General features: G+C 35.8%; 1 protein-coding gene across 1 annotated transcript in view; it reads left to right on the plus strand.

Annotated features, from left to right (window-relative positions):
* LOC149065463 (voltage-dependent calcium channel type A subunit alpha-1-like) overlaps window positions 1-16,449 on the plus strand; it is a 426,448-nt gene that overhangs the window by 395,524 nt on the left and 14,475 nt on the right. The window contains exons 41-42 of the mRNA XM_089253992.1: window positions 6,339-6,481; window positions 10,526-10,643. Of these exons, the coding sequence (XP_089110118.1) occupies window positions 6,339-6,481; window positions 10,526-10,643 (261 nt within the window). The remainder of the gene's footprint in view (window positions 1-6,338; window positions 6,482-10,525; window positions 10,644-16,449) is intronic.

Below are 16,449 nucleotides of genomic sequence, written 5' to 3' on the forward strand. Positions count from 1 at the left end.
TCATGTTAATTATGTTTTACATGACAAGATGTGGAAGTCAAAAAGCATAAAAATGCACCAAAAACCAAAAACGAACAAAGTAAAGCATAGAGAAATCAAAAACAGAATGAAACTATATTTAAACAATGAACATGTGAAATGTTACTACATATTAAAAACCAGAACATGTCTCTGCAGATGAGAAAGGAAAAAAAGCAAAAACAGAGGACTAGGGTGTGTATATTAGGATAAATTTTGCTCTCATCAGGGTTGCAATATAGTATGTGCCAATTTCGCTCCTCGAAAAAATGATAATGCACTTTCACTATTACAGCTGAAATTTGCCTGCATAAAATGTGTTAGAAAAGCAGTTTGCACATTATTAACATTGTTTAGCTCTTCTGCAATTTCTGAATGGAGTCCCAGTGCAATGATCCAATAAAATAACCCCAAACTATATATAGCTCAAACTTGCTGGTCTCCTCCAGGCCATGCTGCAATTTCATAAGGAATATCATATTCATTTGATTAGAGATAAGTCTAGAGAATATCAGACTCATCTTTGATTGAGTATGTCTATGATTTGTGCTGTCAAAGAATTTCTCTCATGCACCTAGAGAGATGACAATCATTCTAGATTTGTGTGTCCAAGTTGAAAGTGCATCAAATGGTTTATAACAATACATAATTCAGAATCCGTAACATGGATTATTTGCCACAAGGGAAGAATGTAGAGCTGCACCTGGGGTTTTATGTCTTATTAGAATATGATCCTTTTCATTTTTTATGTTAATTTTTAGGCAAAATAAATATTATAGCTCAAGTCATTACTTATTGTCACCTATACATATAAAATAACATTTATTTTATATGTATAAATGAATTTCATTCGGACCAATTCATTGACTGATAGCTATGTCAAATGCGCTGAAGCTATAAATATGAAATTTGGTCAGTAGTTTCAATTTATGATGCAAATATTGTAATTTTAGATCTGTTGATATGTCCTTCCTACTAAGGATGTGTGTGTGAGTAAACTAGAATATTCAATTGAACTAAGGTGCATATTTAATATAGATCTAAACACTTAAAATGGGAGACAACATTTGTTGTTGTTCAGACTTAAGCAGCTATGTTTTTTGTACTGTTGCCAAAACTCTGAATTTAAATACTTGACTAATAATCTGTTGCCAGATACCAAAAACAGAAATAGATAAATCAATTGTTTGTCCATTAACATAATATTATAAAACTCCCTTGTTAATAAAATAAACAACTCCTTTACAATGCAAGTCCTATTTTATCGGACATTTTCACTAAGCTTGACTTGTGCACTACCTTCGTCATCATATCGGCCAACTGATTCTCTGTAGATATCTTTTGTACTGCAATCTATCCTTCCATTACTTTTTCATGAAAGACTTACTTTTCAAGAAATGTTTAATGCTAATGTGCTTTGTGCAGCGATGGAATTCTGGATTTTGTGCGAGTTTTATAGCTGTGTCATTATCAATTTGGAGCACTGGAACTTCTTTAAGTTGTACAACTGCTTTGTACATCCTTTGCAACCAAATTATTTCTTTAAAACATTAATTTTCTGCAACAATTTCTGCTTCAGTGGTTGATGTTGCTACTGTAGATTGTCGCTGACTGAGCCATGAGATAGCTCCACTGGCATACAAGATCACCACTCCTGCAGTTGAGTGACCAGTCTTTTCACATCCTCCAAAGTCAGCATCACTATAGCATTCTAACACTCTGGGATTGTAGTTATATCAGTAGATAATGCCTTTACATGTGGAACTTGCAATGTATCTGAGAACACGTTTAGCTTTCACCAATCTTCTTTTGAAGGATTCTCTAGCTTACATGATAAAATTCCTGCACTGTATGCTAGGTCAGGTCTGGTGCCTACCATAAGATACATGATAGCTCTGACTACTTCTCTGTAAGGAAATGATTTATCTGCTTGTGATTTGAGACCATTTTCGTTTGAGGGCTCTTTCAAAATAGACATGGTGTCCATATATAAAAAGAATTAAACTGATAAGACTGATAAGGACTATCGTGTAGGACATACAATGCCACCTAGTGTTATGTAAGGAAGAACTCACTGAGTTTCACCCCAGACATCAAGCAAATAAGATGTCTAGATATTCTTCTTCTGCTATATATGTTCTTGTCTATGTATATGTGTATATAAACAATAATAAATGCTTATCCAAGAGAAAATACCAATACCCATGTGTTATCCACTTGGCACACCAAAGTGTTAAAGAAACACAACAAGTGACGATGTGATCCACCTAAAAAGTTGGAAAAGTAGGAAACTCGAAGACTGCAAAAAAGGTTTTTCATAAATTTCCTGACGATGGAAAATTTAGTTGAAGAGTTAATAAGACAGAATCTCTTATGGAAGCTGTCAAAGAGCAATGAGGCTCAACGTCAACAAACCACAAAGTGATGGTTTTGTTTGATAAATACGATGAAGCTTCAGGAATGTTTGATTTGCTTATAGAATGTTTCGAGGCACTTTTTGACATTCAAAATGTCTGGTAAAGGTGCACCCTGATAGTCAATGACTCCTAACCATAAATACTCATAAAGGATTATATACCTGCAAAAGATTGATGTATGGCCTAAATGCAGCTCCAGCAATATGGCAGCAGTACATTTATAGGTTATTCCAAGGAATAGATGTTGTAAAAGTGTTTATGGTATGGATGATGTCAGAATGACCAGACCAAATGACGAGTCACATCTGAGGGCTCTGGAGAAATTTTTCTAAAAATGTCAGGAGCATGGGCTAAAATTAAAAATTAAATTTGAAAAGAGCCCATTTTTTCAAAAAGAAATAAATGTCTTAGGTCACAAAATTGATGAAAATGGCCTAAGTGAATGGATTAGTGAGAAAATTGAAGCAATTTTGAAACTTCAAGCACTGAAAAATGTCCAAAATATGAAAAGTTTTCTGGGCATGGTGAATTTCTACAGGAAATTTTGTCCAAGTCTAGCAACTATTGCCTATCCTCTCAATGAACTGACAAAAAAACGTTCCGGGGCGTTGGTCTGAAAAGTGTGAGACTGCATTCAAGAAAATCAACGAGGAAATTTGCTCAAAACGAATCTTGATGCACTATGATCCTACACTACCTCTTACCCTTACCTCTGATGCTTCTCCAGTGGGTATAGGAGCAGTTCTATCACATGTCTTGCCTGATGGAACAGAAAGACCAATTGCCTTTGCTTCTCATATGCTGACAAAACTGAACAGAGATACTCCCAGATTGACAAAGAAGCTTTAGCAATTATCTGGGCAGTAAAGAAATTTATGCTTTACTTAAAAGGCTAAAGATCTACTCTCATAACAGATCAGATCACAAGCCTTTGGGCAATTTTTAACTCAAAGAAAGGTCTGCCAGTGTTAACAGCAACCCAACTTCTGCATTATGGTTTGGTCTTACAAGCATATCAGTTCAATATCATCTATCGTAACACATGGAACCATGGTCATGCAGATTGTCTTTCTCAATTACCTATAAAGTCGGAAGATTTAACTGTTAAGGATGACATAGAACTTTTTCAGCTTAATTAAATACAAACACTACCAGTGAAAGCTCAACATTTAGGAAAGGAGACTCAAAATAATGAAGTGTGGGGTCTATTGCTGAGGAAATTGAAATTCACACGGTGAACAGGGCCGCCACTTCAACTTTTCCGGGGGGGGGGGGGTCAAAGAACATGTACTCAATGTATACATATATATATATATATATCACCACATTTCTAGTGTATTTTTCAAAGCTGGGGGGCAAGGGCCCTGACCTCCCCAAATCAGGGGCCTGTTGGTGAACGGTTAGGGAGGAAGAAAGCCAATGCCAAGTACACCTTGCAAGACAGATGTATTATGCATGGCCAAAGAGTTTTTATTCGGAAGAAATTAAGAAATCAAATTCTTGATGAACTCCATCAAGGCCATTGTTAAAATGAAAGCAATTGCTCGATACTACCTCTACTGGAGGGACATTGATAGCGACATCAAAAAAGTTGCTAAAACTGTCTAGATTCAAGTCTGATCCGGTGAAAGCAAGGGTACATCATTGGGAATACCAGAGTGCTCTATGGGAGAGAATTCACATGGATTTTGCAGGTCCCATATTCAGGGCCATCTTAAGAGCATCATGGACCCCCCGGGCCAAGTAATTAAGTCATTTTTTGAAGCCCTACCTGGTAAATTCACAAAAATTTCAACTGGTTCTCATTTTTTGTGAGATCGCTCCTTTTCTTGAGGCCCCTGGCCATGCCTGGGTGGGTCCATGTGTTAATACATCACTGGATACATTGATCATGTAACCTATATTGCATTTCAACTTCATCAAAGCGCTGGCTGAAAATTCTGTCTATTTACTTTATTACATCTGCATGAAAAATATTAGTTTCACGCACGAACACATGCATATTTTGTCCCCTTCCCTGTGGGCTGGTAGGGCTTCAATCCAAGGGCCCCGGGATGATTCTCATTTTTTCCTTTTTACACTGTAAATTTACTATGGGTCATTAAAAAACAGGCTAGAGCATACCAGAGTCATCAGTTCTGAAGCGATAAATATGAAATTTGGTCAGTATTATATTCAAGGCTGTAGCAGGGGGACTTGGGTGTCTTCCCCCCCCCCCCCAAAATGTGAGAAAATGACTGAAAAAAGGGAAAAACATGGCCAAATCTATTCTGTCACTTTGGTCCCTCCAAAATGAAAGTGCTCCCCCCCCCCCGAATGAAATTTCTTACTATGGGCCTGATTATATTTCATGATGTAGACACCCACTAAGATGAGACTTCTGAACATTCAACTCCCAAGTTGGTCATGATAGGTTCAAATACTATATGGGCAAATTATCATCAACTAATTTTCAGATTACTAAATCCACATGCACAAAGCCATGGATAACAGCTAGTCTTTATGAGGTTTCTGTTGTATTACTGCAGTTGATCAATCATGTTTTTTTAATGGTGTTCTTTTTTCATTTTTACTGATAAATTTTGAAACGATTTGTTATGATATAATTTTTATTATGATAATGATTTGCATTAAAAATATATTAAAAATGTTTAATGATATTTTAAAATGTTGTCATAGATATATGGGAAGTACATGTATGTAATTATTGTACAGGAATCTTTGCTAATTTTTTTCCTTCCAATATTTTCTAATTTAGCTTTAGCATTAATTAATTCTTTCAGATGAAAAATTAAAAAAAAATTATAAGACAGTTATCACCAGTGATTTAAGTATTTTAAGAACTGGGATTTATATATTGTACAAAAATAATAAATTCAAAATAAGTTATTTATAGAAAAAAACAGGAGGAGGTAAACGCATGTCCCACGATTCTTGGTCAGTGACGCAGGGTAAGATAATTAAAGTAAAAGATAATAAAAAGTCTTTGTTGGACATAAACCACAAAAACCACAGCCGGCGTGAAGGAAATCCTGTACTTATTCCGAACAAACACACGCCGGCTGTGGTTTTTGCGGTTTTATGTCCAACAAAGACTTTTTATTATCTTTTACTTTAATTACCTTACCCTGCATCGCCGACCAAGAATGGTGGGACATGGGCTGTAAGAGCTGAAAGGGAAAAAAAGAAGAATTGAACTTTTATTCCTTTTACTGTTAAAGATTACTTCGTGTAGAAGAACGTGGTACATAGTCTTGAATTTCATTGTTTCTTGAGTATGTTTATTTCTTGAATATGATTATTTCTTGAATATGATTATTTCTTGAATATGATTATTTCTTGAATATGATTATTTCTTGAATATGATTATTTCTTGAATATGATTATTTCTTGAATATGATTATTTCTTGAATTTTATTGCTTATTTTATAAATTTTATTTCAATTTGATTCTAAATTACATGTAATAATTAAATTTCTCATTTAATTACAAAAGGCACTAATTGAGTTGGTGAAATTGAATTATATGTCATATCTGTGTGATTTTATAAATTCTCCTTTGACCTTTTTGATCACTCATGCTCATTTTGCAGTATACATTCACCACGCTTTGATACCTCGCTGAGACGGGAAGCGGGGTGTGTTTGGTCTTCAAAGTATACATTCACCATGAATAAGTCCTCGACTGTATCATGAAAATAATGCTTCCTATAAATATGGAAATGAGCATGTGACTATAGATTTTCAAAGTCTAATACCTCACATACATTTCACGTACATACCAGAACGTGAAAGTTATACTTAGAGTAATAAAATTAACATCACATTCTTCATAGCATCATTTATTTGTATATTTAACTTCTGATTTTATGTGACACCTCAATTTCTATATTTCGTATTATAGCGCCCTTCTCTACTTCAGAGACTAATGGGAGCTGTTCTACCATCTCGACAAGGCAGTTTGAACCTTGATGAAGAACAGTTTGAAGATGCTGATTCACATTTGCCTCTTTCACGACAAGGATCATTGCATCGTTCTACTCTGAGGTTAGTTCACATATAGAAAAAGAGCCACATAGTAATGTAAAAAAGGTTTTAAAACATGTGTTACATCTGATTCATATATTCATGATTTCTTCTGACATATATTGGATGTCCCACAACTCTACCCCCCAAATGTAATGGGTGATAATACACATCAAACCAAACAAGTTTTCCAATGGAAACCAGGTTCGCAATTTTGCAACCCACTTATTCAGGAGACACTTTTCACTCTTAAAAACTTGACAAAATATGGCAACCTTTCTCACATCATGAGAAGTGACAAAGAAATTTCTTTCTTCCAGTCACAGGAAGATTATGAGGAATAATACCATTAGAGAGAGGAAAAGAGAATTGGGAGGGGATTCTCTTTTCCTCCTTAATGGTATTTTGTGAGAGTGGGGAAAATGTTTTTTTTTCTTACCATCGGGTTACTTTATGATTTTTTATCCTCTCTTTTTTGGTACCAGTGGCATGAATTTAATTTTAACATGATCATAATGTATTATCTGAGGATGATGTCACTCGTCGCTACGCATTTTTGATATTTATTTATTTATTTATTTTGTTCATTACCATTACATTGAAACTGAGATATACATAGCACCTCCCTTATAAAAAAAACAAATTATTGACATTTCACAAGTAACAATAATAAAGATGTTCCTGAGCAATAAGAATCAGTGAACCATTTTGGTGATTCAAACTTCTGACAGCGAATTGTACAAACATCACTAGCAACGATTTGAGTAGTCTTTGACGAAGGATCAGTATCACTTGAAGGACTACTTTCAGGCACTGCAACATCAGAAAGACAACTTTCAGACGCTGCGGAGAAGTCATCAGCTGAAGCAGTAGTTGGTTGTGACTTGGATGGCCATATATGAACACAATTCCTGTGCTATTTTCTGTCATTGGTAGCTGTCATAATGTAAGATTTTGGCTTTTGTCAACATCGCTTCCTCTCCACCACCTGTTTTGATTACAAAAGGATACTTCTTGCCCTTGGGATAAAGGTGGGAGTTGACATGAGTGCACATCATACTTGTGTTGACACTGCTATTTGACTTTCAAATGCCTCTGAACAGCAGTGCAGTCAAAGTGGGAAACAAGTTGTATTGGAAGAGATGGCACTGAAGTATGTATTCATCTACCCATCAAGGCTTCTGCTAGAGAAGGCATGCTATCCATGGGAGTATTTCTGTATTCTACCAGAACAAAGTGTGTATCATTCCGACTCTGAACTGCCTTGGTAAGACAGGATTTATGATTTGCACACTTCTCTTATCTGGCCATTGGATTGTGGATAACCTGACCTTGAAGGATTGTACATAATGTCTCAACTTTTACAGAGAATTGAGCAAATTCACTAGAGTTGAATGGGAGTCAACAACAATCTCTTCATTGTACCAACAACTTTTTCAGTAATACCAAAATTATGAATACCAAAGCAAGTCTTGAGTGAATTTATTACCATAGTAGCTGTTGTGTGATGGAGGCGTTGCAGTTCAACATATTAGAAAAATAGTCAACCACTAATAAATATGTGACAGACAAGAGGTGAGTTTTCTGTGGTTCCCAACTTCGAGGCGCAAATGCGAGCCGATCTCCCCATTAAAAAGTCTCGCCACAGAGAGCAACAGTACAAATATTCAGTCACTACACATCACTCACTTCACTTCTGAGATATAGATGGCAGCACTGAAAAATCATACACAACACTAGATACACACTCAGACTGTTAGGTACACACACACTTACACTTCCGGCACAACTCACTAGGTAGTAAATTGCCTATGGCGATAGACCTGAGTTGTGCTCGGTTTGAAAGAAAGAAAGAAAGACAAGAGGTGAAAAAGTCAATATGAACTTTGTGCCATGGACAGTCAGGTAGCTGTGAATTGAGAAAAGGTTCTTTAATAATATTTTTCTTATTGAGCTGACATATTGAAAAATTAGACACAATATTTTCAATGTCAGCATTTAGTCCTAGCTAATACAGATTGACAGACAATATTTTTACAAGTACAGTGCCATGATGACCTATATGCAGTCATTACAGTGCATCTGTACAACAAGATTTCGAGATAACCATCCTCTCTCTGCAACAGATGAAGCCATCCTCCACGTGCAGTTCTGTCTGGTGTGGTCAAAACACTTGAGCATGAACCAGGCCCATAGCCAGAAATTTCATTTGGAGGGCGACCAAAGTGATAGAACAATAGATTTAGCCCTCTTTTTCCCTTTTTTGGCCATTTTCTCACATTTCGGGGGGGGGGGGGACCAGACCCCCAAGTCCCCCCTCTCGCTATGGCCTTGCCATGGACCATTCACTCTTTGTTCATCACAAGATCATCCATTTAGAATATATTGCTTGACAGTTAACAGCTCTGTATCTCAAAATGTGGCTTGTCTTGCTTCATCTAGCTTTGATTCTGATGCTTAGATGAGTACTGATACCGTTAATTAAACTCTGTCAATATCAGTTGAAGAGACTGATTCTGCAAGAAGGGAAGCTTTGGATAAGGCTATAATTAGTTGTTTTCTTGAAACATGAGTGAATTCGACGCCGTATCATTGCAGCTGAAGTAGAAGTAGCTAGGGTCTAAGTGAGATGGAGTCAAATGATTTGTATACTAGGCCCAATAATGGATTGTGATCAGTCTGGACTTGAATTTTTTGACCATTGACATAGTAATGTAAGTGTTTACAGGCATGAGCCACAGCAGATAATTATTTCTCTATCTGGGAATATCTTTGTTGTGTATCAGAGAGAGAGAGTGCCAGAAGTATAGACTACATGCTTGCTGTTTTGTAACAGAACACCACCCAGTCGAAAGGAACTTGCATTAACTGATGCAAGAACAATGGACAAATCCTTTTCAAAGAACTGAACAACTGTACAAGTGTTGATTGAAGAAATTTCTTGACACTTGCAAATGCTTGATTACTTTGCTCATTCAAGTTCCAAGAACTGTCTTTTTTTTAAAGATTTCTCAAATCTGCAATTTCTTGTGAAAATTAGGGCACTATTTCCATTACGTATATTTCAATACCTGACTGTGTATATATTTCTTTTCAGATTTTAACTGCTTCTGGTTGAAGTAAAAATTATTCAAAGTGTAAGAGTGTGTATGTTATCAATATAGAGATGTGGACAAACCTATAATAAAATATTTGTAAACTATGATAAAGTACAATCACTTACTACCATGTTTCCCCGAAAGTAAAATCTAACCAAAAAATAAGCCCCTAGCTTAATTTTTTAGAATATTCTCGTGATATAAGCCCTACCACAATAATACGCCCTAGTTGAAATTGTCACCCAGACAAATTCATTTTGCACATCTGTTGCTGTATATGGCGAGCTTATTGAGAATCACATACTAATAATATTAACATATAATGTTATTGACATATTAATTTAGAATAAATGATTAAAAAAATTGTTCAGGATTTGTAAACACATGATATGGTGACTTTGGACAAGAAGTAAACACCTCCAGAGTAATAAACTCCAGACTTTTGATATTGTTACAAACAAATTATTCAAGTACCATTTGCAAGTGGAAACGAATGAGACTACATTGGAAAATAGGACAGCGAGAAATTAGCTTGGAAACTTTATCAAGCCCACCCAGCAAAACCTCAAGGTCATCACATAGGTAAAAATTTCAAATGATGAATCCAGTGACAGCAGTTTGATTGAGCCTTTAGCGCTACAAGTAGTTACTACATGAGCTACGAGCAGCAGGCTACATGAACAAGATGTGCTCATTTCAGTTTAGGACAGCACTATTGCTGAGAGAATAAATGCCAGTGGTTCTACAGGAAATATGGTCACAAAAAAATTCATGCATGAATTCGTAGATTTTTGTACATCAACAAACACCACAATATCACCTGAAAATAAGCTCTAATGCATCTTTTGGAGGAAAAATTAATTATTAGACCCGACTCCTTATTTTTGGAGAAACATGGTGTAGTAGTTCAACTAATTTATTGAATAAGGAGTAGTAAAAAACGCATAAATTAATCATTTTTTTCCAGCATAGACAAAGCTGAAAATGATGAAAAAAAGTGGCAGAGGTCATTCAGTTTCCTTCGTAGAGGAAGTAATAGACATAGAAATAAAGAAAATTCTGCAAGTGAAGTGCCATTTAGTCAGGTATGTGGCCATATAAACACTAAATGTTTCATACAGTAAACATGAAAACTTTTTGTTAATTAAATTATTTCATTAATCTAGTTCAAAAAATGTTATTTATAAGATTCTAAAATGTAATCCTATGTACAATAAAATGATTGTCCAATATACGGTTACTCACTCAGACCCTTAAAAATCACGGATGAGATATCTCGTCAAAATGCAAATGGAAGAAATTCATTCCAGCTCCCTGTTCTTTTACCTATTTCTCATCATTGCAAAGCTTGATTGTAATCCTATGAATGAAAGTTATTTTTTCTCCTCATTCTTTCTACACTCATGTCCATAAATTGAGGATAATGCCAGCTCCGGCAAATAAAGGTTCAGAAAACAAAACAAACGTTACTTATTCATAAAGCCCATTTATTAAACAAAAGATAAAGAACAAAAACGATGGTGTATGTATGATACCATTCATAAAAACTACGATTTTTGCTCCCTGGAGCAATTGTAAAAAATACTCCTTGACAAAAACTTAATATTACATGGTTGGTAATATTAAGTAATACCAAGGAAACAGTTATTTTCCGGATATTATGCTGAGGTGAGCTCGGAAAGAAAAGTCATCACGTCTCCGCCGGGACTCGAACCCAGGCCCTCTTGCATACCGGGCAAGTATGCAAGAGGGCCTGGGTTTGAGTCCCGGCGGAGACGTGATGACTTTTCTTTCCGAGCTCACCTCAGCATAATATCCGGAAAATAACTGTTTCCTTGATAACTCTGGCTGAGAAAAAAGCCATCTATATCTCATTAAGTAATACGTTGTATTTACGGTTAATACGTTGTATGTCTCCCATGTGATGAAATACAGTCCGTACAACGCCTAGGCATGCTGAGTATCAAATTATCGATCTGATCTTGGGGAAGATCACTCCACTCAGCAAGCAATGCTCTCCGAAGTTCTGGTACACATGTAAGAGGTGGTTGACGGGCTGCAACTCGTCGGCCGAGCATGTCCCACACATGCTCTATCGGATTCAAGTCAGGTGAGAATGCTGGCTATTCCATACGGGTTATATCCTCAGATTCAAGGCATTCGTTTACGATGTTCGCTCGGTGAGGACGGCATTGTCGTCCATAAACGCAAATTCTGCGCCCATGGCACCCCTAAACAAACGTACATGTTGTTCCAGAATGATGTCCCGATAAATTTGGGCTTTCATGGTTCCGGTTTGAACATGCAGATCTGTTCTGGAACCCAGTATAACTCCACCCCAAACGAGCAATGCTGCACCACCGTAACGGTATCGTTCAATGATGTTGTCTTGGTGGTAACGGGTACCTGGCGTTCTCCATATGAAAGTCCGACGTGAAAAAGTCAAAAATGATGATGTTGCTAGAGCCCTGTCAGCCTCACCCTTGTGGGGGCCATGAACTGGTATTGGTAATATTAACTGGTACATGTGGGTCAAGCCCCCCAAATATTTGTGAAGAGCTGGCTCTGCCTTCTAAAAAAAAGGTTGCATGAATATGTTTTCCCTCACTTGGAAAAGATAAATACTTTTTGAAAAAAAATTGTCCTAATGAGAATAAGATGAGGTAACAATCTGCTCCGATTTTTATTTATTTTTTTAAATCTGAGTTGACTTAGGCTTTCTTGTTCCATTGTTCTATGGCAATTAGTCTTATTTCACTTCACCCATGCCACTCCATCCTCAATTCCACCCTTCCTTAGTGCCAATCATTGTTGCTCAAAGCTATCTCTTGAGACAATAGGGCCATCCAAAGCCCAAATTTCACAGATTGGCCGGCCAGTTTGTGAACTGGCCAACTTCGTTCTTTGCCAGTAATATATATATATATATATATTTCTTGATGAAAACTATCAGTTTGGGTTCGAAGACCATCGTCCGTTTGAGTTAGTTCTTAATGTTTCCCCAACACTAGTTGTTGGCATCTTCATGGGAAATGATAAAACTAGAACAAAAGTCAAGTTTTGCGGAATATGAGGATATTTCGCTGAGTCCTGTCCTCTGGGCTATAACAGTGGCTTACGGAAGGACTGGCAGGCTGAAGAAGTCAAGTTTTCAGACCAGGCCAGAATCAGATGTTTAAAGCCTGTGACTGGCTCTCTATTTCGAGCCATTAGCGGGCGTAAGGGCCGGGGCCCATGGGAGCCCCATGGGAAGAGAAAGACAAGGGAGTAATGTATGTGTAAATGTGAGTGCATGTAAGAAGTCAAGTTTTCAGGAGTCTCAGGTTGTATTTGTGTCTTTAAGTGGCCTGACCTACAGTATTGTTTTCAATCGTTCAGTTGATCTTATGGCTGGTGGCGAATTGGGAACATTTCTTAGGTTGGGAGAACCTGATTGGCCAAGAGATGCTGAGTTATCTGACTGGCTGTTGCCATCATTCTGTTCCTGGATCTTGAAGTGGAAGGTTCTCATTCTTCTAAGAGCTGGGGTCCGGGATCTGCTCAATTTCAAAGTTTCTTCTCTTTGAAGAGAAACTTTGCCAGAATTTCAAAAAATGTTCACCCAGATGCTTGTGTCATCTTGAGTTTATTTCTTAATTCACTACTGACATGTGTCACGTATCTGGTTGTGAAAATCTGGTGGCAGATGCATTGTCAAGGATTGAAAGTGTTGAACTTCCTGTAAATATTGATTTTGAAAATTTTGTGGCACAACAGCGGGCTGATCCTGAATTGAATTCTCTCCTAGAAAATTCTAGTCAATCTAATTTAAATTTGAAATTTGTAGATTTACCTAATTTTAGCGAACAAGTCTATTGTGATATTTCTAGTTGCGGCCTAGCTGGTAACTCTAGTCTTACTCAAACAAACGTGATTTATACCAAAGTAATATGAAAGCAGGCAAACTTCCTCTTGGCTGTTATGAAATTTTGAATAGGAACTTTTGATAGGAAATAGGTCAGGGATCATATTCTCTGTGATTCATGGAATTTTTGAGGTATTGTATATTCATTATTATAATTAAAGGGTATTTCATGAAGAGTGCCCAAAAGAAACAAAAATTTTACGATTGATTCTAAAATTAAAGTAAAATATGAAAGATGACCTGCAAAGCAAGAGAAATTCAGCTGTGATTATAGCACTTTTTGTGAAATAATCATGATGCAATTCAATATATTTTTCACAAATGATATCTTTAACAAAATTTTCAAGTTTGTATGTCCAGTTTTTACTGATGATCTAGCCATGTATAACCAATTGATAACTCTTTTACTATCTGAATACAATGGTACAGGTTTTTCTAGAAAACAGTTACACCGAAGTTCAGACATAACATTCATAATCCATATTAATCATATTGCATTCATAATCCATATTAATCATATTACATTCATAATCCATATTAATCATATTACATTCATAATCCATATTAATCATATTACATTCATAATCCATATTAATCATATTACATTCATATCCATATATTCAGAAATAGCGATCAATTCAGATTCACATGTTGATAGACACATACATTTTTGCTTCTCAGATTTCCAACTAATCAATGATTTCCCTAACATAAACCTGAAAATGATTTTCCATTTGCGGCATTTCCCTAACTAGCATCACTCCATGCATTCAAAATTCCAAAGTCACTGTCATATACAACAATACTTTGTTTTTAGTTTGTTTTAAATACCTCAGTACCTTTTTAGCCATATCTAAATGTCATTTCTCTGGTTTTTTATTATATTGAGATAAAAAACTTGTCACAAAAGCTAAATTGGGTCTTGTTCTATTTGCTATATAAAGCAATTCCCCGATTAATTCTCAATAGTTTGACACATCAAGATACGCATTAGATGAATCTATAACTTTATCACCACCTTTGATTATAGGTACTTTGGCACTATTACAATTTCCCATGTTGTACTTCTTTAACAAATAATCAATATATTTAGTTTGACACAAACTTGTATCTTTATCATGTACTTGAACTTGGATGTTTAAGAATTTGCTTTTATCAGTATTATTTACATTATCAAAATTACATTTAAGCATAGAAATAATTTCCTCACATTGTTTTTGATTACTGCTGAATACAGCTGCATCAACATACATGCATAAAAAATTCATCACTATTCAGTAAAATGAAAATACAATCATCCAATTCAAGTTGTTTCAAACCGATATTTGACAACACAGATTTAAGTTTTATATGCCAATTATGGCGAGATTAAGGTGGACAATAAATGTTGCATTTTAGCTTACATGCTTTACCTTCACCTATAGCATGTTCAAATCCAGGAGGCAGTAACAAATATACATTTTCTGTTATATCACCATACAGGTATGCAGTTTTAACATTAAAAAATTGAATGTGCAACTTCAATTTTGTGGCGACTGCAATAATCTATCAGTACACACAATGGGAGGATAAGATTCCATATAATCTATTTTTCACTTGACTGTATGTACTTCGCTGCTACGAGTCTTGCTTTGTATTGCACTTTATCTGAAGAATTGCATTCCAATGAATATATACATATACATCCATTTACTTTTTTACTAATTACAATTCGTCAATTTTTCAACTATATCCAACACTGCATGCTTATCCAAATGACTCTAGATTATTTTCCATAACAATTAACCATCCATTTGCGTTTTAAATGGCACCATTCTCAATTTTGAGGTAGTTTTTCAAATGATAATTTGCTTTACATTTTTCTTTCAGTCTCTTCTAATCTATGAGCTTCCATTTCAATCAAGCGTTTCTCATCATTAGCAATTTTCAGTCTGTGCAATTTTTCACATTCTTCCTTGGTAGACACAAAAGGTCATCTCTTCTTTATCACTTGTGTTTCACATTCTGTTTTCTCCATCTCTTTACCATTACTACTCAGATCAAACTGCACACTTTTGGTGTTTGACATACAAGTTTGAGTTTTGCATAATTCTTCGATATTTACAGGAATTTTGTGAAATTCGTCTTTTAAATACATTAGACTCTCTTTAATCTGGCACATATCAGACCAGGAGTATGCCAGATTACTGAAAACACCAAATTACTGGAAAGGTCTTCGAAAAAACAATGCATTCAAGTTATTCAAACTACTGTACGCCAGATTTTTATTAATAAAATACCATATAAAGCCAAAAAATGAACTGAACTTTAGATAGGAATTTAGAATATTAGGCCCCCCTATATATTTTATAAATTAACTCTGAAATGAATTTGCCTTATGAATCTGTACATTTCCCTTTTGCAACAAAAGAAAAATTGCAATTATACATTGGCAGAGATACGGGGGGGGGGGATGCATGGGGTGCATTGCCACCTCCATGTCCAGAAAACTAAAGGCATTTTATAGTCATAAATGCTTGTTGTAGCTCTTTCTAAAATACATCTTATGGTTTGTTCAGCCTTACCATTGCTCTTTGGATTGTACTGGATCATTTTCTCATGTACACAATCAGGGCCACAACTAGTGGGGAGCAGGCGGGTCTCTTGTCCTGGGCACTGGATCAGATGGGGCGCAAATTTTATTCTGAAACAACTCCTTCAACATTACAAGGGCGCGCCAAAATGAACACTTTCCCCGGGTGACCAAGCATCTAGTTGCGGCCCTGTACACAATGCCATGCTTTTTCAAATAATATCCCATTTCTTGATTTACAAATTCTAGACTGTTTTTGGTTCTTAAACACATAATTTTCTTATCCATTTGATTTCCATACCTTTGCTTAAAAATAGGGAAATATCTAAATACTTCACTTTTCTTATTCAAATTCAAGCTTAGCAGGGATTGTGTCTTCATCGATCATATGTGATAGTTCGTAGCAATTAATTCT

Source organism: Pholcus phalangioides, unplaced genomic scaffold (genome assembly GCF_987345545.1).
Source record: "Pholcus phalangioides strain wild (caught in Gottingen) unplaced genomic scaffold, Ppha-v1.0 ptg000039l_1, whole genome shotgun sequence".
In the NCBI taxonomy this organism is placed as follows: domain Eukaryota; kingdom Metazoa; phylum Arthropoda; class Arachnida; order Araneae; family Pholcidae; genus Pholcus; species Pholcus phalangioides.